This window comes from Diuraphis noxia, unplaced genomic scaffold (assembly GCF_037042655.1).
Source record: "Diuraphis noxia isolate RWA-SAM2 unplaced genomic scaffold, SU_Dnox_SAM2 contig0001, whole genome shotgun sequence".
NCBI classification, from domain to species: Eukaryota; Metazoa; Arthropoda; class Insecta; order Hemiptera; family Aphididae; genus Diuraphis; species Diuraphis noxia.
Genome location: NW_028301711.1, coordinates 74,561,183 through 74,586,040, shown reverse-complemented (window position 1 = coordinate 74,586,040; position 24,858 = coordinate 74,561,183). Strand labels below are relative to the sequence as shown.

General features: G+C 31.4%; 1 protein-coding gene across 1 annotated transcript in view; it reads left to right on the top strand.

The window, feature by feature from the left end:
* The window catches only part of LOC107166701 (uncharacterized), an 82,170-nt gene that overhangs the window by 1,760 nt on the left and 55,552 nt on the right, over positions 1–24,858 (top strand). Inside the window, exon 2 of the mRNA XM_015515470.2 lies at positions 16,830–16,866. Within this exon, the coding sequence (XP_015370956.1) occupies positions 16,830–16,866 (37 nt within the window). The remainder of the gene's footprint in view (positions 1–16,829; positions 16,867–24,858) is intronic.

The window sequence follows — 24,858 nt, the reverse complement described above, 5'->3', positions numbered from 1 at the left end:
ACAATTTTGATTTAAATCTATACAACAATATTCAAATGCCAATTTTCAAAATAACTTTAAGCAAATTGCAAGATTACGACATTTTATAAGAAATTCATGTTTATTATTAGTAATAATAAACATGAAGTAATAATTTATTACTTTATTTTCTGGTGTTGAAAAAAAAACCGGCTATTATTGATTTTATAGTAAAAATTTAAATTTAAAACACTCATTAGAAATAAAAAAGGTAACAAATAATACCATTTTATAAGACATCTTTTGCACTGCGTATAGAAAGTATTTCTTGATATTTTATTCGAAACGATTTTCAATTATTTGTTAAAGTAATATTAAAAAAAAAAAAAAAACATTACAGGACGTTTCTTTCAATATGTTATCATTTTTTATTTCCCCCATAACTAGTATATTCTTTGTTACTCTAAAATCATTTAACAGCCGATCTTCTTCAACGTGTTGCTTAAAACTGTCGGTGAAACGTCCTCTTTAGTCTAAAATTTTAAAATTAAATATAATGTATATTATAATATACTGCACATACATTTTTATAATTTGAACATAATAACCATAAAATTTCACTTGATATTCTCTTGAATAATAATTTATATTTGTGACTTATATAATACATGTGTGCTCTAAGCCATCAGTAAAAATATATATTGTTTTTAAATATATTTATATAATATTATACGGGTGTTTATGAGTTTCCTACACCAATTTGGCCGATACTTAATAGTCAAAATACAAACTATAGCTGAAAAATATAAAGTTGACCAACTTATATTCACCGATGTATATACAAAAAAAAAAGCGAGCTGAGCGGAGCGAGGAATGTATTGATTTTACAAAGATGTGTGTGTGTGTGTGTGATTTTTTTTTAATTTAAAAATTATTTAATGTGGTAAGTAAGTTAAATTAAAAAATCATTTATGTAAATTGCAGTGTGCAATAAGTACCTTGTAATATATTATTAAAGTGTATTTTATATAACGGAGGGCAAATGGTATAATACCATTTGACAATTCAGTTGGTTAGTTAAAATTAAGTCTCATAATATTATTCCCTGGAGGATAATAAAATCGAAGCATTATTGTTAATTTATATTAACTCTATTGTTGCCTTTTCGTTTATATAAAGTCGAATACCATTTCAGTCATTTGACTGTCGGCCTTAATATTATGTACGTCAGTCGTTTGAATATAGCCGAATGACTATATCTATTAATAAATAATAATACCTCTTCCGTGATACGAGTCTGTTTATCGTACGTCGAGTGCTTTGTTCGGGATAAAAAGGCGATGGTCGGACGTTACGTAAAAACTTAACGCACGGACATGCAGGGTGAGTTGAACGCGCGTAGTTGTGTATATATAATATTATCATTATATAGGATGCACCGATGACCATTGCCCGGAGAAAGCCGGACTATATATTCGTGTTCAAACATTACAATATTATTATATATACAAATGCGGATGAAATTATTTCCCGTTTCAGTGCCGATGCCGTAATCTCCATATTATAATAATATTGCACACGCGCACCTGACGTGTAAACAATATAATATATATATCATTAGATAACCGTTAAGCTCATTATCGTTTGCGTTGTTTATAAATTATATCATATTATACATTGTTTCGTAATCGAAACCGTTTCTTATACCTAGTGAACATCGATAGTATTATTATTATTACTTTTATGGTCAAACGATAAAGCCCATACGAACTCCTTAAAAATTATTTTTCTCCTCCGTCCTCATACCCATCATATACTGTATATTTTGCTGTTTTCCGACGTCCGTCGATAGAATATCAATTATATAGGTAATCAAATTGTCATGGGACATGTTTTGATTTTTCATATTCGCGTTGTACCGAAATATCCCAATAACGCCAATCATTCTACCGTATTAAAATTTTTTTACGCATTCGTAAATAATATTATAATATTATATTGAAAATTTATTATTTAAAAAAAAAAATGTGTGCTGTATAATAATATAAAACGTCTACTAGACACGGATTTTTATTACAGAAACGGCACCTATGTTATATATATACTCCAAATATCCGGTCGATTCTGTCGGAGAAAAAAAAATATGTAAAAATATTCTGTACAACCGCCAACTACGTTACTAGCAAAATCGTGAACTATATCAAATATTACACGTCGTATACTTACCCAAACGTAGGTACAGCCCGTAACGGTATTTTCCATAAAAAAAAAAATGTGCGTTCGAACGATTTGAGAAAAAAAAGCAACGGCTTAGATAAATAATTGACTATGGTGTTCTGGATGACAAAGCGTTCATATGTGTCATTTTTTGAAGTGCTTTCTGTGAATATCTATTTTTTCTTAATTTTCTTCGGACATGTAATAGAATTATTATAATAATTAAACACTAAATCTGACACCTGTATTGAGTCACCCAAATAAAAATAGGTCACTTATACAAGCGCATGGTCATGATTTGAAATTGAGGACTTTTAATCAATGATACATCATAATATTATTATAAACGAGATTTGCGTGAAAGTCTTGAAAACTGCGATGGAAAAAAACATATGCCACAGGATGATAAGTAAATTATTAGACGCGTTTTCCAATTAAAAATCGTTCCGCAAATATTTGAGTTTTTTTCGTCCTTATTACGTCTAAAATGCGATCATGAAATATTTTAAACTACCTACCCATATATTTATTTATTATTAGACTTTATGGTTAACAATTTATATTATGATAATGAAAACAATCATCGATAATTTATTACAATATTCGCGGGACGATTTTTTTGTTACTTCTAGGTCGAAAGCATGCTAATGCGATGAAGAAGTAAAAACTAGCTGCATTGCAGTGTTCTATATATACTGTAACTTAGTCAATTATTGCGCATGCGCGAAGATAAGGGATGCGTCTAGGTCACCATAATAATAAAATATATCATCTTATAACTTAAGTAATAAGTCGTATCTTGTAGTATGTAATAATATTATAATAAGTACACCATCAACACGGTACATACATGGGACTCTATACGGCCCCACGCGATTGCATGAGTATACCTATTTATGTATAATATATATCATAATATACCATATTACAGGAAAAACGGATATATTACGTATCTATGTACCTATATGACATTATACATATTATATACTCACGCACTCACATAGCGCGAAATAAGTGCATTCACCCTAGTCGGACCGAAACGTGCGGCAGTCCATCGAGTTCGTTTAATGTCAAGTCGTTTCCGCTTCACAAATCATCTGATTGTCCATTTAGAAGATATATACATAAATATTTATTGCAACCGATACAATGTTCGATCACGGTCTTGTTTTGGATTTTTTCACAAAATCTTATATATACAATATTGAGTTTTTTACGAACCGTCCATCCAGAAATCTAAAAACCATCGCGACGAAATTGAGTAGGATTCGAACGTGATTCTTTTGATTGAGTTTTTTTATTTACTCGCCATAGAGTTTTGTCGTTAATACTGTAAGTTTCCGGTGTGCGACGACCAGCTATATGACCAATACCACAAAGTCGTGCACAGGTTACCTCCACCTTTCGGCCGAGTGATTCTGATATTCTGTCCATTATACCCGAATTCTTTTTTTTGCTCGAAACAATAAAGCCATCGGCAATCGAATAACCACTGATTTTTATTTTTTTTATTCACTTATTGTTTTATGTTAGGTATCATGCAAACGATCATCAATTATTGTCATCATTGGCGCGCACCTGCCGCCTATGTCGAATACGTGCGTCGTCCACGGTACGCGCCATCGGTAATGGCACAATGGCATCGCGACATTGTCTTTTGCACCATAAGACGGTTTTTTTCTTACGAAAAATCGGAAACGATGTGATTGAATACTATATAATATTATATTGTATTGTATATTATAATGTAATAATATTACGTTCCGATCGTCACACACGCGCGCTCGCGAAGGGTGCAGAGACCCCTGAGTTTTTCGTGAACGGTTTGACGCTCGCATTGTTTCAGATGCGCATTGGTCGTCGCACAAATGATAGTTATACCATATATTACGCTGGTACAAGTAGGCGACGATAATTGACGTAGATAATTGAAAAACGTTTAAGAAAACCTTGTATAATACAATATATTTCAAATACACATGATTCGGTAGGTATCATAATTTATTTCAACTGCAATAATAATATTAGGTACTGACAAATAAATTGGTCTATATAATTATATTAAGTTTTACACTGTATTACTGGCGTTGAAGTCTCTGGAAATAAATTATCTATATCTAAATTATCTACTGGTGAGTGGTGGAAATTGTTGTCTAAAAACCATTAAATTTCATCTACCTTTTTATATTTATCAAAGTAAAAAAAATATTCAAAAAAAAGCGATGAATGCATAAATAACTGATAAAAATCAATAAACAAATAACATGACATATTAAGCTTCCAGTTCACCTTGCCGACTAGGTTTTACCAACGAAATAAACAAATAATGTTATTATAATAATTTAATATCATATTATAGGAACCAATAGTATAATATGAATTCAAATATCACACATTATTATTATATTATCATAATATTATACACTGCGCGTGTGCTTTAAACGTGTGCAGCTGCTGTTCCCGCTTCATCGCGCACACACACACGCACACGTGTAAGACGTTATTATATTATTATCATCATCATATTATACATACATCGCATATTACTGTTGTTATATTATTCGTATCGCGTAACGGTGTTTGTGCGCAGAGTATTTTTTATTATTGTTATCATTACGTTATATTCATTTGTATTATACGTCCGCGGAATCTTTTTATTTCCCTACGCGCCGCTCGTATGTCGCCGTCGTGGAATCAGTCGGAAAACTAACTATACACGCGTGATGTGTATACAACAATAACAACGGTGATAATAATAAGAACATACAGCTATTATGTTCCGGTCGAATCGCATAACAAATAAACGCGATCCTGACGAATTTTGTCATTTCCCGCGTGCATTTCATATCATATTAGGCGCGCGCACGCTTGTTTGTATGTGAATGTGTGTGTGTGTGTGTGTGTGTGTGCATAGAGATTGTGTGGGTACATCATTGTCGTGTACCTACATGATGTCATTATATTATAACGCTGGCTGTTACGCAGACGTCACGTTTTTCGTACCATGTATTCTTCAATTATCAGTGCGATAGCAATTCTCGTATTGTACTCGCCGCGAAATTTTTGATACTCTAAACGGTACATGTACGTACCTATGCTTACCGACGACGATAATAATCATAAAAAAAAATATAATAACAATAATATGTGGATACACACGTTGTATTGCGGCCGCCTCCGTTACACTATATATGACATATACGTGAGAGACCGCGCGGGTAACATAAATTATAACCATTGCTACAATTATTATTGTTGCATAGGTAGAAATAACGCGATACGACTGTACACAATATTATATTAATTTTATAGGTTCTATAATATTATATAATTTGATGTTTTGACATTTTGAAAACAATGTAGAATGATATAGGTGATATCTATGTGTCTTTGATGTATGATATTTTTGATACAATTGCTGCACGTGTTGGACTCAACCTGCACATCATGGTTTATCAGTGAACTGGTGTTTATTATTATATAGGGTTATGTATATTAATGTGTCACATTTTTTCGCAGACATGCTAATAAAGCAAAGATAGGAATGATAGAGAGCACAGGGCGAGACTCATCCTCAGTGGGAATACACAGAATAGCTCAACGAAAGTCATATAGGTACAATTATTATGGTTATTTTGTAGTGTTTTTGCCGTAGTCGTTGGATCGCCGCGACGACATATTACATAATATTTTATATTATTCATAGGCGTCGTCGTCGTTATGACGAGCCCGTTGTACTCGGAAATTCTCAAACGTCCAATCCGACTCGATTTTCTCGACATCGGGTTGTGAACACGATGATAATATTACAATATAAAACGCGCCGTCGCACGTCGTGACAACACGATGACGTGTTGCATTCGCGATTTAAATCGGGCCGGACGTATAAAATACGATACAACGGGATATGATATTATCGTAAGAAATCGTTGGTAGTGTATGTATATATAGTTAGGACCGCGTGTGCATATCAAAAAATAGTAATCGTATTATTGTTGCTGTTATCTACAATACAGCAGCGACAGTCGGCCGACCGAATGCGCCCAAGATTTATACCTCGCACCGTTTCGGACGAACAAAAAAAGGCGGAAAAAAATACGAAAATCATCTCGCGGATTTGGTCCGGCCCCGTCACGTTCACACGGCGTTACGGCCGTTTCGGATTAAACCCGTTTCGTTTGTATATTATGTTGAGTACTACATGTCATTCCGACATTATAATATATTATTTTATACTCGAACGGATATCCCGGAGAATCGATGATGATAATAGTAACAATATATAATATATGACACACATCTATATAATAATGAACTACGGTGTATACGCAACGTAATAATAATATAAACGCGCGATCATCGTTCGGTATCTATTCCGGTATAATTCACTTGTTTTTATGCCTTCGTCTAAACGACCCACCTGCTGCTTATAATATATCGACGGCCGAAAGTTGTATATTATATAGAAATATAGAATAGATAGGTACGTCGCAAATTCCGAAGACTTGTAATAAACGACGAGTGTCGCCTTCATGTTTACGTCCGGGGCAGGTACTTTTGTTTTAAAAAAAAGTACACATCCAATGTCCCGATTTATTGTTTAGATCTTATTGTAATTTTTCACTTGAAATACATGTAATGTCCAGCACCTTGATAGAAGAAAATTCAAATCGAAATAGGGGTCTTTGATAAGTAAGTTTTTCAGAAAAATAATATATTATATATAATATCCCATATGATTTATTCTATTGTATCGTGCAACGATTTTAAGAAAAAAAATACAATTTTTACACAATTATTAATTATGAAATCCGTTGTTGTTCATTCGTTATATTCGATTCCTTGATCGTTCGTATAACCTTCTCATTCTTACGGAACACACTTCGTGATGTTTGTGTTAGATACCTACCTACTTAATATAATAATATGATAATATTTAAAAACAATATAAACACTTCTGCAATGGACCGCTATAATGTAACCTTTATATTATACTGTACCAACGGTTTCCATCACCGGCACCTTGCAACACATACATACCTATCATGTTTTATATTATGCTGCGCGGAAAGAAATGAAAAATTATAAACAATATTTTCGATTTGATTTGCGCGTCGAAAACGATAATGTAGAATAATAATAATAATAAATATAGACATTATTATACATTTTATTGTTGGATCCCCATCCGTAACGCCGTGGATTTCGTAAGACGGTGTAATAATTGTAATTATTATTATACGCTGCATAACAGTAAAACGATTTACACCCCGACGGTTGTGTGTGCATGTATACCTATGCATCACATTATAATAATAAATATGTAGATCAAACGAACATCGTGTTTGCGCGAACATAATATTATTACGTTCGCTCTGGTGTTCCGTTCGTTGGAGAATGGATGCGAAAAAAATACACATCTTCTCTGGCTATTATCGTACCCACACACACACACACATATAGTTATTACCTACTTATATTATGGTACGTTTGTTTGTTAATACACCATCGTGAGCGCATACCCCGTGGATACGGTCGACGTCTATGACGAATCGGAATCACGCAGCAAACACTCGGTATCAATATATCAGTATAATATTATGTCTTAAAGTATTTTTATTATTATCATATCAAGGTAAATATATGTAGGTTCGTCGTACATCATGATCGACAATATACTAAAATAATATAGTGACGAGTTTACAGTTTGAGCCAATTTAAATCACCAGACGTCATAAATGCATATTAAAATATTTTCTACAAGGTGCAATTTGTCCTACACCAATATTACTAAAATAGTAACTACCTATACAAGTATCAACCGTGATTTTCGAAAACGTTACTCTCTATTATACTATAATTGTATGATAATATAATATTACAAAAATCTATACAATTTATAACATTGTTTACTTAACTGAACTTCGAAATAAAAATGTTATAATTCGTGTTTTTATAGATACCTAACTAGTTTTTTTTTAGCTTATGTGAATATAATAGTGTTTTAAAAGCCATGTTAATACCTACATTATTTTCAAAAAGTTGTGTACCTTTTAGAAATTAGTCGGGAGTTGGCGTGGTTGGTAAATGATCAAAACCAAATATTATCTCATTGAGTTTACGTTTCCATACAGAAGATCACAAATCAAAATATTATACTTGTGATGCTATTTCATTAATAATTGGACGTTCGAGTTTTTGATCGTATGGAATTAGCTCTTCGACCAAATGATATAAAAGTCATTAAAAACCGTAAAGATTTGTCGTTTTTTGACGGCGTAAGAAAATACATATTACTTTTTAGAGCCTTTTCATTGAATGCCCGCGAGATGTTGTGTATTATATGACAGACAAATTATATTATACAAAATGACTTTTAGTATTCAGTCTCACGATGTAATACAAATAAATAATAATGATATGCAGGCATTGTGTCGATCGCATCAGTCGCCGTATCGTTTGGATTATCGGTGACAAATTGTTTGTCCGCGGGCATGCGAATTATATTACAATAATAATAGCTAGAAAAATAAAAATTACACACACTCACACGACATTATTATGTCGTTAACACTACATCATTATCGGATATACCAATAATAATAAAAATGATAGGTAATAGTGATCGCGTACGACGATGACGATGCTGATTCGGTCGGCTTTTGATGAAGGGTAGGTACTATTATACGCGGCGTTGGCTCAAGGGGAAGATGAACGACCGGCTACTGTATTAATAAATAATAATAAAAATAATGTAAATAAAGTTTTCTGGTAGTGTTATAAGATAACAATAGTAATAACAAGATTATTATACTCTGCCGTCCAATACAAAACGCATACCTAATATCGTATCAAATAATAATATTATATATTCGATGATAATTATGTTTATGTATATACATAGCTATAACAGTGATGCGCAGGTAGACGAGCATATGTCTACAACGACAACGACGATGACGATAGACGTCATAGAGTCGCATGCACCGTAACGGATTATAAAAAATAAAAAAATTATGATAGTAAATTACGTAACGCGTTATTCGGTTGATGCAACGATAGTAATAATATTATAACGATGCGGTGCGCACGTATATTATACGATCCATCTATCCGGTGTTAATTATTTTCTTTCATAACGCCACTTAATGTTATGCAATACTCATGTCCTATGCTGAGTTCAGTTTTGATACGCACGTATTATTTCGAGTACAGACTGATAAATATCGATCAAATGCATCGCGAAACAATACCTGCAGATAGTAAGATAACAGTGCAAGTCTATTTTTTTTAAATGACAAGTCAGGTCCATTTATCAAAAAATTCTTGTTCTACGTAAAAGTTTCATTGGCAAATGCCAATTACCAAAGTTCAAATGTACGATAAAATGCATATTTTATTATAGCAATAAAACTTCCTATACCACCTAAATTGTATAGCAAGAGTACAGTTATGTATTTTCAGTTTTCTTTTGGATCAGATTAACATATTAATATTATAATATAGTCGTACAAAATAAAGTATTGAGGAATATACAATTTTAAGTCATTATACGATCCGACTATAGAGTTACATACCATTTAGGTGAATAGTTAGGAATATGTTTATAGGTAAGTAAAAGAATTTATATACTGTACACTCAATTGAAAAAGATCATATCATATAAATAATGAGTAAAAAATTAATAAAATAAAATCACATGCGCATCAAAGTCCATGTCACACACTCAAAGGCCACCATCTATTATTTTTTAGTTGATACTAAACTTGAAATTTCTTTGTCAAACGTTTTAATGACAAGTGTTTTGTTTTAAGTCATTTTACTATAGTCATAGAAATTATTATCCATTTGAATAAGATTCGAAAACAAACACTCATAAACAATTTTACCGAAAAACCATAATATACAAATCTAATAAGTAATTATATTAGTTTTAACACTTTATCTTCCATGCAATTGGCTTTATGTAACCACTGACGGGGGTTATTTTACTTTTGTGGTACCTACAGAATAAACTATGATACGTATATATATTTCATGAAGTCAAAATAATATAAGTTGACGTACAATCGGTAATCGGCATACATAAGCGCGCTCGTGTTATTATTTCCAAAACATATTTAGGCATACATATAGGTATAAGGTCATGGGCACCATTTTTAATAATTTTATATTTTTACCAAAAAATAAAAATATATATTATACAGTGTTAACGCTGTTCTGACCATAATGTTACAGAATAATGAATCGACTGAAATAAAATGTTGAAACGGTTTTAAATATAAATCGCTGCGGGTCTCATTGTATTGTTGAAAAAAAAAACACATCGTAGGCACATAAATTTGAAGAGTAATTATATAGCTAGTGATCGCTCTAATTACATTATAGATCATTTTTCGCGTTTTCTTTTTCCCATCCCATTGTTTAATTGTATATTATACGATTTTATTGTTCCACGTTTGGAAAATACATTTTATGCGGTCGTGCGCTGTTTTCTAGGTTTAGGTAATTTGTTCGGATTTTTTCATGACAACCATATTATATTATTTCATTACCACGTTCGGATATTATAATTCCGTACAATTTTTGTCAGTTTTTTTAGTTCGATATATTACGACTGAAAATAAATTAATCGATAACAGTATTTCGTTTATATAGGTACTAAATATTATGTTGGTAAATATGTGCTTAATATGTTAAAATCTCGAACTGATTTAAAATGTTTGTTTAAATGTAAACTATTACACAAATCAGTATATAAGTATACAGTAATATAGATAGGTGCAGTAGAAAATATGTTCAGTTAAAAAAACTTAAATTTCTTATTTTTATTTTGCTATATTGGATAAAAAGTTTTTTTGTTGTACATTCAGTACATTTTATGATTTCGTTAAACACATCAATTAATGTGGAAACAAATCCATCATCAGCGACACTAATAATATCGTTTATGACATAAAACTAAATGTATGATGAAAAGAGTACATAAAATAGGTAGTTACAACGCGTTAAAAATTCGATAAAATATAATATTACTTACTACAATGAAGTCATGTAACAATATTATTATATTTAGCAGTTACGTATACTGCAATAATATTATGTTAATGCCTACACACAGCTGGTGTTCACATTATTTCTTCGTTTATTAGTTTCGTCACAATACACTTCTCGCTATCACCATCGTTTTTTCTATACACATATTTTAATACAATATAGTGCATAATAATATATAATGCTGGCAATATATTCCAAGTTGCAACCCAAAACAGAGAACTATCAGAGAAGAGTAAAAAAACGTTAATAGTTATAATACCAAAAAAATAGTAAAAAAATAATCGCATTTATCGTTATAATATAATATATTATTGACATGGCGAGGTTTTTAGCTTAACGTATCGTTTCGAACGGAATTGAGCAAGCGGAAGGAGAAAAAAATGTCCCGAAACTGAAAAACGGCTTGTCGCCTACATTATTCTGTGGTTCTTATATATTACCTATATCTTATTCATATAAATTCCACTTATGTCGAACGGTCGTTTCGAGGCTGATCGGTTTTACACCTTATTTAACCCATTTATTTTTTTTCTCGGCTGGTTCCTTCGACGATTACTGCACGTTTTTCGCGAGCATCACATGAACAAAACCATCAGCTCGCGGTGTGCCAGATTACAATATTTTGTAGGCCATGACTTTTATCGGAAAAACGCATCTATTGGCAGTATTATAGGCGCGTTCTACTTATTATCGAGCCGCGAACCAACCTGCAGCATTGTTTTTATGGCTGATTTGTCAGACCTTGTCGAACGCGGCGCCGAACAACGGCGAACTGTATAATTTGTATAGCGGTGAAGAGGGCGATGATGGTTGAAAAGTATATTATATATAGACATCAGACACATATATAATATATCTATTATTAGATAGAGACACATAATAATATTATATTATATACGAACCGATTTAGGACGCGATTTCAGATCGATTTTAGGTTCAGCGACGACAATTCATAATATTATGGAACTTATATACACATCACTGGCTATAATATGTGTGTACATTTTAAGAACAGCACACAACAATTATTTGGTCAGAAGAATCATATTTTTTCGTCAATATATTTTTTTAATCGATGTGCCCAACTCTTTAAAAAAAAAAATCCGTTACCTCGGTAAATCCACAATAAACATAAATAGTTTCGCGTATCGGCGCGGGTGACGCTCGAGAACGGGAAATGGCGTGCGTACGGCAGCTAGACGACTGCAGCCGGTTTTCGAAAATCGAATAATCCGAAATTAAATACCTAATTTTTTAGCTTTGAATATTAATCACACATAATATATTATCGTTTCTCGGCAGTTATCAAACTCATCTCTCCCGCGCGGTTCGTCTTGTTCGCGTTCCATAAAAATAGAAAGAAAACTGCAATTATTCGGGCGACAACGTAATACCTATAGCAAATGGTACAGAAGTAGTGCGAGTTTGGCTAATAATAATAACGAGGACGACAACGACGACGATGATGATAATGATGACGATGTCGATGATAACAATAACAATGAAAACAGACTATTTTCCAGTCCGTTGGGTACGCATCTCGGCGATGGCCTGAACCCAGTGGCGGGAACAATACCGTTACCGCAAAGTTACCAGGCTAGTGGCACGTCGGCGGCGAAGAGTATATTTTACGAATAATATATTATACCGTTCGACAAAATAATACACAGTCGTCTGCGAATTACAATAATAATTTGACGTACGAACATGAAATACCCGGCGTTCAGCGATATATACATATATAAAATAATGTTATACTGCACGCGCGTATATAGCAAAATAAAGCAAATATTAATAACAATAATATATTGGACGGTATACTTCGCCGCTCGTAGATTTTTACCCACGCGATTCTGTTTCTGCTCTTACCGTGGTAATAGTAACCATACTACCTGTCTGCAATATTATGTTTACCTGCTCATCGCGAGCACACCGTGTTTTGACAAGGCCACCCCGGGTCACTATTTTATGTACACTCGAAATAATATGACGTAACATAATGCAGCTAAATCGGACTTCAAAGGAAAAAAGCGTTGTTTTAACTCTCACGGGACCGGAATTCCGCTAAAAATGTCCGATGTATATGTATAGTCTTCTACGTCGTAATAATAATATATTCGTACAGAATCGTAGAGAGATAGAGAGATATAGAGAGAGAGACAGAGAGAGAGAGAGACTGCTGTGGTTTTGGGAATACATTTTACCAGCATGACCTTAATAAATATTATATTTTTCTTTTTTATAGTTTTATCCGAAATCCCGAAATAGACGGCATAATATTAATGTAATGATTTTTTCGTATTTTAACATGACGGTGTGTTTCATTTTGTAGCGTTGTGTTTTATACCTTGTTTACTACATCACTACCAGTGGCGTTGAACCCTAAGTTTAAGTCAAACAATCCTTTGTTTTATGATTTGTATTCCATGCCAAAATATGTTACCTATATGGCTATATATCAATATGATTATACTCAGTTAAAATGTATAAGGTATAAATAAACTATCTTAAACTTATTTATACAGTTTATTCTTTATATTACAGTAAAATATATAATTACTTAAATGTATGCGTAGCTGTTGCAGCATAGGTAAATGTACTCAGATCGAATAAATATTAAAAAATATTATCATTTTTACTGGATTTTGTAATCAACATTTCCTCATTAAGTTAGGAGAAGGTATACAACGTGTAACACTAACCTCCAAGACTTTTGGGATACCATTATATCTCAAGCTTACGAGTTGTGAGCATAGATATATATAGATATTTGTATATATATATATATATATATAATATGATTCTCTGATGCGAAAGAAATTATAAAATACGACATTAGATTATAAAAATGTTGTTAACGTAATATTAAAACTTGTAATAATAATAATCATATTAGTCATCAGCGGTGGCGACGACGCGACGCGACTGCAGCTAGCGAAGACATATTTAACGGATCCATTAAATCACAATTTTCCGTTGAAACACGAAACATTATTAGTATGGGTAAACAATGGTCGGTGTATGTGTGTGTGTGTGTAGTACTTATAGATATAATAGACACGTCATGTACGTAAAATATAAGCGACGACGTCGTGACACATTATATTATACGCGTTTTGGGCGCGTCGTTTTCCGTAATATTGTATTTTATTTTTTTACGCTCGTCCGTCAACGACGATAATTAATCGCACTATGATAACACGACCCGCGCAAATTTAATAATCATATTACATTCAATTATGATTATTATCATTCATCATTATGATTTATACGCACCGCAAAACGGTGGTTTACCGTTTCGGCACCCGTTCCTTGACGTATATTAACCCTCGCGCCACCCGTGACGCACAAAATATAATATAATATGTTTAGACGTGCTGATGAGCAAACCGATATTGTACATATATACAAGGCTGGGCAAGTTAATGATTTTTTTTAACTCAGTTAAGTTAAGTTAATATGCACCAATTACAAAAAGTTAAAAGTTAAAAGTTAATTTAATTATAGGTTAACTCAGTTAAGTTAAAAGTTAATACACATTTTTTTTTAACTTTTTATTAAGTTAAAAAAAAGTTAATTTTTTTTTTTACATATACTTTCTTTTTTTACAAACCCTGAAACCCAAAACTAATTTTTATGACTATATAACAAATGTTTATGCTTTATACAGTATATTATTGTATTTCATTGAAGTTTTCATTTCTAAAAAAAGAACAGTAATTACCTATATATAACAAGTAATAAATACCTAAAAATAATGAATTAATATTATTTAATCAAGCCTTGTAAACAGATACTATTTGTGAGTGTGTGTTTGAAATAGAGTATTACTGTGTTTAATAAATAATCACTAAATATTGTATTAAATAGATACTAGGTATTACCTATATGGCTATATACTTACTAAAATACTAAAATATAACATATTATAATTTAAATAGAAAGATAATAAATAAGTTGAAATAGTTGGATAATATTTTATTATTTTAACATACACATTTCAGTCATATAGTTAAACTATAAATTTAAACTTAAATAGGTAGCATTAATCTTTATACTAAAAAATTATTTGACGTTCGTGTACAACCACAAGTTCACAACTGAATACTGATAAAATGTCAGGCCCACATCAGTACATCACACAAAATCAAAATATCGATAATTGGTTTTTGTTTATTTTTAGACTTGTTGGATTTATTTTTTCCCGAAATGACGACTTCGGTCGTCGATAACACTAATATACCCGCATGATATAGGTATAGCCATAATGCCATATATAGTCATAAAGGGACAATATTATGTCTATATTATATTTATTGTAACTTGATATAATTAATTTAATAATATAAAACCTTTTATTATAAATTATTTTCTGATGTATACCACTATACAGGGTGTTCCTTTAGAGTACAGAGTGATTAGAAAAATATAAAATTTTTTAAAATTAACTTAACTTATTCCATAAAATGAAAATCAACTCGTTAATTTCACGTTAATTAAAAAATAAATTTAATAAGTTAATAGTTAAGTTAATGAATATCCAAAAGTAACTAGTTAAGTTAAAAAGTTAAGATAAAATTAACTTTTTAACTTAACTTTAACTTTTTAACTCGTTAATGCCCAGCCTTGCATATATATAAATAAATTATAAAAATATCGCAGCAGATCAAAACTATAAATGTCTATATTGGTCCTAGTCTTAAATACTAAATCTTGGACTGTTATATTCATAAAATGCATTAGAAAAATTTAAAAAATACCAATCTTAAATGTATACATAATCACAAATTGTATGAGATATATTTATAATTCAAACATAAGCACACACAAAATAATGACTACATTTATTATTTGTTACTTTTCATTTTTTTCTTCTAAAATTAATATTAAATTATTGATTTCAAAATAGTCATTGGATTTAATAAGTTGCCGTTTCCTGATTCTGTAACACATTTGGTTCTTACGTTTATAGCCATTACTCCCTATCGCTCTGGTTATTCACGAAATCCATGTAGTTTTTTAATATTATTATGTTACCTGGAAATAATGATGCAAGTATGTGTATGAGGCACTATGCCACACTGTAATACTACGACAGTATAGTTCATATAGAGTATTCACAACACAATTCAGCAATTTCACACGAACGACGCACGAAATAAAAACGTGTAACCAAATTATAACTACCAAACTACAGTATTCATTATGATTTCCTAGATTTAATAATAAATCATAAATAGATAACTGCATTTTGGGGGGACAATTGTTTGAGCAAAAATATTCAACAACACTACTCTACAAGACCAGTTTATCATCACTACCTAGTCTATCGACGTTGTTTCATGATAATAATATTTATTATAGTATGTATTTCCTGTTATTATTAATGTCGTGTATTGGATTTGAGATTACTACAAATTATATTATATTTAAGTAATATTGAATAATTAATAGTTTACTATTTTCATATTATTCATAAGATATGTTTTTTTTTAATTTTTATAATTATTAATAACCATGTTTATGCACATTATAATACTACTGTGTATTGTAATATTGGTACAAATATTTAACGTGGTTTTTTTGTCTTCTTACAGATGCCAGTACGCGGCGTTCACGTTATTACTGATTCAGGTAAGTCAATGGTTTAATTAATTGTTATTTGCTTGTAAAATATGAGGTCAATTTGACCACTGTTCTGTATTGAGTAAATGGATCAGTGCTCGGAAGTTGTATTAAATAGTAGGTATTATATACACTTATCTGAATAGTCGTTTTAAAAAATTATTTTTTGATACATTTTTCTGTTTTTCAATTTTTATAAATGCCCATTCGATTCGAATAAAACATTTTGGTGGATTTTATCGAATATCTAACGTACTAATTTGACGTATAGACTAGACATTAAAAATAAACGTATATTTATATCTATAGTAGTCACTATTTTTATTTTATTAACAATAGCTAACACAATTTTAAAAATTATCAACATGACCATGATATTTTCTTTTTCGAAAAATGTCAAAAAACTCTAAATAATTGGTAAAAAACATTCAAACCCGCACTCAAAAGATTTCAGCACTTCGACTTGATGAAGGTCATTATAAAACAAATTACTATAAATAATAATTGTGAATTTATATTTCTTAGATTGTTCTATAAAATCTACCAAAACTGTAGAAAATTGTATAATGATTACCTATACGATTTTCGAGCACTAAATTTGTTTTACCTAACACATTATATTATTGAGCGTAGGGCTTTTAGTTTATTTCGAGGTAATATTTTTTAATCATCAATCACTAAACAAGACATATTGAATGGATATAACATTGCAGTGTGTTTTAATTTCGGTCACGCGATAATTTTTAAAAATCATAGGTTTTTTTTAATTTAAATTTGCCATTAACGCTATCGGATAGGCTAGGTATTCAAGGGGTTTAATGTAGGCAATTTTAATTACATTGAAGGAAAAATGAAAATTTAAAACAATATTAACTTATTCATAGTAACTTAATTAATAAACGTAAATAGGTATCATTTATCAGGTAGAAAATCTTTCTCAGGCTGTTAGTAAGACAAATAATACCATATTTGATGAAAAAATAAGAATCTTTATAAGAATTACAGACCTTTAGTTTGTGCACAAATGTATTTCTATTCTTTGGTACTGCTCGGTCAATGTTTTTACATCTCATAACGTCAAGCATTTGATTTTTTCATTCTGAATTAAAACTCTTTAGCAGTTCTTCTCCTTACAAAACTTTTTTTAATAAATTTAAGAACATGGACGTATTTTGGCGACCCTCTTATCAGTATTATGTGCTTATTGTTGACTTAATTTTTTTCTGACATCGGAGTCAGAGTCGTGAATGCAATATTACAGTGAACAGTAGGCACTAAATACTTTTTTTCTGGATCACCTTTTTTGCGACTAGAAATAATTATCACGATTTTTATTGTACGAGTGTAACAAAAAATTCGGACCCAATTACACTTTTTCCACAGGTGCATTTATTTTTGATTTAAACTTTTCTTATTTTACACTAAAGATAATGACAATAAGTGGGATGGTTTATTGTGAACCGAGTAATAATAAATGACGCATTAAAAATTTGTCTCGTTTTATTAATAACGAGATAATTGCACGGAGTCGTAACGAGAAACCAACCAACAAACAGCAATAAATGATAATAATAATAATAATAATATTACATTATTAAAAAATTCAGATGAAAATCAATATAGTTACCCCATTGACGTGATTAATTATATATAATATTGCTCTAGCAGTTATTCCGCGTACAATTCGATTTATTCTATTATACTCACACCGCCGCCACCGCCGAACCTACGCCAACGTGATGGACAACATTATTATTATTAATTGATTTATATTTTTTATTAATTGTTTTTTTCTTCTTATATATACCTACAACAATGCACTATTATTTTAATGTATGGCTTATTTCGTCTGGAAAAGGTAAAAAAATATATATATAATATAATATATTTGACCTAATATACATTAAGCCTGCTGCGTTGACTGTAAGTGAGTGACTTCGGCGGGTGTGTTCAAGACGTGTTATTATATTGAATTCAAAATCATTACCATGGTTATCGTATTTAAAAAACTTAAACGAGAGCGTTGTTTAGCTATTTTTATTTTTTTACGTACATTTATGTACATTCGAAAAATTAATTATATGAATATTGAACAACCACAATCAATATAATATTATTTTTTTTCATAATTTTTTTATTTTCAAAACACAATGTATACAAATCAAGCACGCGACGTTCGATATTGGATCTGCACATTTTAAAGTTATTTTATATTATATCATATATAATAATAATAGTGATGAATAAATATTTTTTGGACAAAATTTCAATAGTAGTGTTCTTCCACGCGGTCAGAATCTTATATAGTACCGTTTCGACGGTGAAAAGGGTAGTGATGTGTGATGTATTATACTACGACTAGCATTGTAATAATAGTACCTTGCTATCATATTGTAACGTTTTTGCGATTTAAAACCATGACATTGTAAAAAATGATACATTTGAATAAATGTAAGAGTATTTAGCGCGAATGATTTACATAATATTTTTCTCATTCAAACTGTAAAAGTAATGTCCGTAACACACATACATAAATTATACACTCACTAGATTACACACATACCTACACAATCGAACAATACTGGCGGTGGTATATTAATGTAGGTAGCATAATTCGGATTTGTTAGTACCTATATTTTATTACATATTTATTATAATATAATATAATATATAGGTGTAATATTTTATTATCGTGACCGAGATGAAAAACGTATTCACGATTCGTTGTTCCCGCGCAATAAAAATCCAAAGAACGTAAATCGAATTAAAATAATTCACGCCTATCCTTATACCGACATCGTAATCAATAGTAAATTGTTAATACCTAAAAATAATTTTAAAATACGATTCAAGGGTGCACGTGCATAACTCAAAGTCGTAGGTACTACACATATCTCGATAGACTATATTGATTAGAGGACCATAATATACGACTGTATGAATTATTTTTCAGTCGTTCAAAACAATCGGTTGGACGCTCGAAATTCCTGGAAATTCTTCGATTTTGTTGCTCAGTAGTCTGCTCCCGTATTATTATCACAAAATCCGCACGCCGCTCTATCGAAGTGTATAATAGGTAGGACGTATCTGATATATACATATCATAGGTCACATACAAATTTAAAACTCTGTCATGAGTGAAAATAATAAATGAGGAAAACTGCATCAGGTTGCAGTAGTCGACCATAAATAAAACATGACATAATAATATTCAAAGTGGGAGCAATATACATGTAATAGTTGAGCTAATTATAATTAATTAATAACATATAGTTTATTAAGTTGTTGGACTGCCAATAAACCTGCAAGTTAATCAAGTTGCTCAGCTTAATATATCTGTTATTAGTGTTATTTATCATGAAATGTTTACCATTATATAAATTGTAAATTATGTAAATATCTGAGGTAATGGCTAGAAATACCTTGATGCATAGTAATTTCGTGTATTAAGGCATTTTCTAATTCAACTGCGTTGGACACAATGCATTTACGAATAAGTTCGTATGCAATGGAATCATAAACACAACTAAATACGAAAATATAATAATGTAGGATACTTCACGGAACATAAACTAGAAAAATGTTTTAATCGACACGATAATGGACAGCTAAGATTAACTGAAAACTATAATAGATAGATAGATATTTATAAAGGCATTCCACGGTTATTCTAAATTTCAGAATTGTCAAAATCAAAATGAAATCGCCATAAAAGTGTCCGTTATTTAGGAATAAAGTTACGGCCTTTTTCAAAAACGTCCGACCGGGGTCGGTCGGACAGTCGTCGCGAGTAAATTTCTTAGATTAACCTACCATTTAACCTTTGTACCTAGGTATACGATAATACGATATTTCTTTCAATTCCGGTTAACGATTTACGGGGTTCAGCCGCAACGGACCATTATTGTTTTGCCCGTCGTACACCACAACCATCGTCACTGTCGTCTTATATCGCTAGCGGCGCATACGAAGAAAACGTCTCTTGATGGCTGATGCACTTTTCCGATGCAAATATCATGTCATTAAACCATAATTGTACTATACTCGATCTGCAGTCTATTAGCATATCATCATAATGTTATTATAATTCTCAACATCAACTGCTGGTGGCATCTGACATTGTATATTGTTCCGCTTGACCACACGTTTACATCTTTTGTCTTAATAACATCTACAATCTATATACAATATTATATACATACATATATACAGGGTGTCTCACGATGATCTGTCATATGGAATAAATTATGTTGTATTCAACATTAAAATTTTTTTCTATATTATTCATAGACACTTGCGCTACATTATTTATTTTTATTTTTATTTTTTGATACTGAAAATAAAAATACATAATAATTGATAAAATTTTTTTTTGGATATATTAAAAATAGCCTATTTGTGAATCTGATTATAAAAAAAAATTGATGGTAAAAAGATTTATTTAAATAATAAGTAATTAATTTTTTTAAATTCAATATTTTTTTTCATTAAATTTATTCGAAACGTAATAACTTTTTTTATAAATATGATTTTTGAGTATTTGCTGACATGAGTAGCATATTTCTTAAATTATTTACTTCTTATATAATACTAAGCATAATTATTTTAGTCAGATAATTCTGTCGCACTCTGTATATACTTACGACTGGTAAGATAATTATTAGGGCTTGACTTTAGGAGAGGGTTATCTATAGTATCAAATAATTTGTATACACAATAATTGTATATTGTTATAAATTATGTCAGTAGAAGTTTCTCGCGTGTTCCCATGTCTGTATCTGTGACACTTTTAAGCAATACATTTCTCTAAATAAATCGTCCATTTTTTTTTTTTCATAAGAGTCTACACATAGACTTTAGGAAGAAGGTTAATTTTGCTCGTACTGCCAGATTTCGTCTCCGGCGTCTGATCGCGAGTCGCATAATATGGTTTCTTTGACATATTGTGAGTATGATATACTGTTAGGTCCGTCCTTTCTATGTAAGATCCGGTCCAGTTATAAAAAATTATTTTTTCAACGGGATTAGATACGTACGTATACGGCACATATATACATTTTCATGCGGTGATAAGTAGTTATTATTTGTTCTGGCGCCGTATTATATATACAATTGGTGACATCTCGGGATTATTTTTTTTCCGAGCTGAAACGTTCTTGTATAAAATAATATTATACTATATATATTATGATAAATCATGTACGCTGTCGTATATTCTATTTGTCAATAACCGAGTTAAGGATGTTTCAGTGACAAACATATAGTAGCACACGCACGTTTTGTCTTGATGAAAAGATTTATAGGATCAGACTGCGTCCGATCCAGTCCCGAAATTTACATATTTTAGAACGCAGGACACTAAAGTATGTATGGTATAAAAATCACACGATCTGCCGATTCTTCAGCAGTTATTTTATAGACCATAATAAAGACGATTTTTTTTCTTTTTTTCGTCAACTGCGCTTCATAATAATATGTGGTTGGTGTCTCCAACTTGACAAAATATGAGCAGAACCCTATTTTGAAATTTTGGGGCACAAGACAAATTTTTTGTCCTAAATTATAAATAATAATAATTTGTTTGCTATATTGTGATTTATATTCAATTTATTTTTAAGATTATAAATATAAATTATACCATAAATAATAGTTTATAAACTATAAATAATTACTTATATATAAGTAATTATTTCACGTCAATTGTTATAAATAAACCCCATCCCTTCTAATTAGGGCTCTGAATATGAGGATGCTCAAAGCCATAGACGATCAATGATTCTAGTGACTAATTTAAAAAAAATAAAAACATCGATGTTGGGTTTTTGAACGGAAGGGCACCAGAAATAATAAAAATTGTCTATAAATAATGTTACGTGACACATCGTCGCCATTTTTATCTTTTGACAACCGGATGTGATTACAATATTATATACAACAAACGACATTAAATTACATTATTATTATATACGGATTGTGAAACGGTCCCGCGAGAACCAAACGACCAAAAGTCCATCGCCGCCGTGACACACCACTGTACCACACAATGAACACTGCAGTTATACAGAATTTAGTTCTAAAACCAATGTGCGGTACAATAAAAAATATTGTTTGGCAAAAAAAAAAACCCCGAAAAAACCCATTTACTGCATCCGCCGTGATAAAAATATAATAGTTTATATTATACACGTACATCATAGTTTTGGATATACTTACGTGACTTGTAGTTTTTAGAAGTACCTATCAATAAACATTCCGATTTTTTATCGATTAGGAAATTCTTGCAGTGTCCGCACACAACTATATATACAATATAATATATATTAACCCTTTGTGATAGTGATCTTCGAGCGCAGAGCACTGAACATAATATTGTTTTAAATATTTTGCAACACAACTTAACTATATAATTATTAATAATGATTTAATTGACCAAGTTCCAAATATTTGCGGTAACCCATCACCGCGGCCATCGCACGATATACGATATGATCGTCATACATATTATATTGGAATAAAATCCACTACGATTGAAGAGACATATTTTTGTTATAACACGCCGCAAGTATAACCCATTACTCAACCAACAGAGTTAAAATGTTAATAACTTTTTTGCTCACATTTTTTTAAAAAGATTTATGATTTTTTCGGGCCAAAAGTTCACTGTTTTAATATTATAAAATATTAGTTTTTAAGATTTAATTTAATAAATAAAGACGATTCGATCAACAAATATAATCATATATAGGTAATATGATGGTTTTTGAAAAAAAAAAAACGTTTGCGTAACGTATGTGTATTTGATTTTTGAGTAGGAAGGAAGGTCGGGGCATAAGTAGACAGAAAAATAAAACCAGTATCGCCACTGGTTTAGAGTGATCCAAATAATAAATGATCAACTGTCATTTAAAAAAACATCAAAATTGGTTTTTTTCGCGACATCGTTAGGTACATGAGCGTTAAATCGGTATTCATTAATAACGCGTGATGGTAATATCTATTGACTATTATACCGTATGTGATAGAAGGAGCAAGAGTGAGAGAAAAAGAGAGCGAGAGAGAGCGAGAGAGAGATAAATAACCATATGACGGTAAACAATATTATTACGGGAATGTGGAACGGCGGGAATCTAACTGTATTATTATTATTATTATTTTCTTATAACAATAATTTTATTGGATGATTGATAGTGATAATGATGAGGAATGAATGGTAAATAGACAGTAAAATGGAAACGCGCGGGTCGACGGCGGCGGTGTTGAAAATGATACACTCAGCTAGACGAAGACTCATAGACGAACAGACGAAAACGAGACGAGAAACGGGAGATGGAATAACGTGTAACGATGTATACTTGTATTCCATAGTTTCATACCTAAGTCGTCGCGGCCCCGAAGGAGGAAGGAACCGGTGGCGATATAATAAAATAATATGAAATGTGTTTTGCGGCTTGTATTTTGGTGCCGGCGTACACAATGCCGAGCGAATTCGTCACGTTATCGATTGTTGTAACAATGGGGCACTTTTATTTGGTTCGTGAGATTTCGATGGGAAACAGGTGCTGCACACACAGTTGCGTTGCACTATATTGTCGTTTGTCATTGACATCAGCTACCACGACCACGGTGTGTACCTCCACACATACACACACACACACACGGAGATAATAACATCGCATTGTGTTGCATTATAGTCGTTCTTCTCATCTTATCGCCAACTCGCCAAGTCCGTTCCACGCGCGCACTTGTTTGCTCTCTTTTATAATATTTCGTTGTTATTATTATTATTATAGATTCGCACTCGGCGCGGGCGATCGCGATCTCTGCCGATCGGTAAATTCCTTAGGCGGACGCGCGTCAACGTCCTCGTCGTCGTGTCTCTCTCCGACAAGACGACCACCCCACAATCATAATAAATAATACACGTCGTATCATCACTATAATATTATTACATTGTATAGTGCGATAGTGTACACTCGGATACTTGACAAGCTGTGTGTGTGT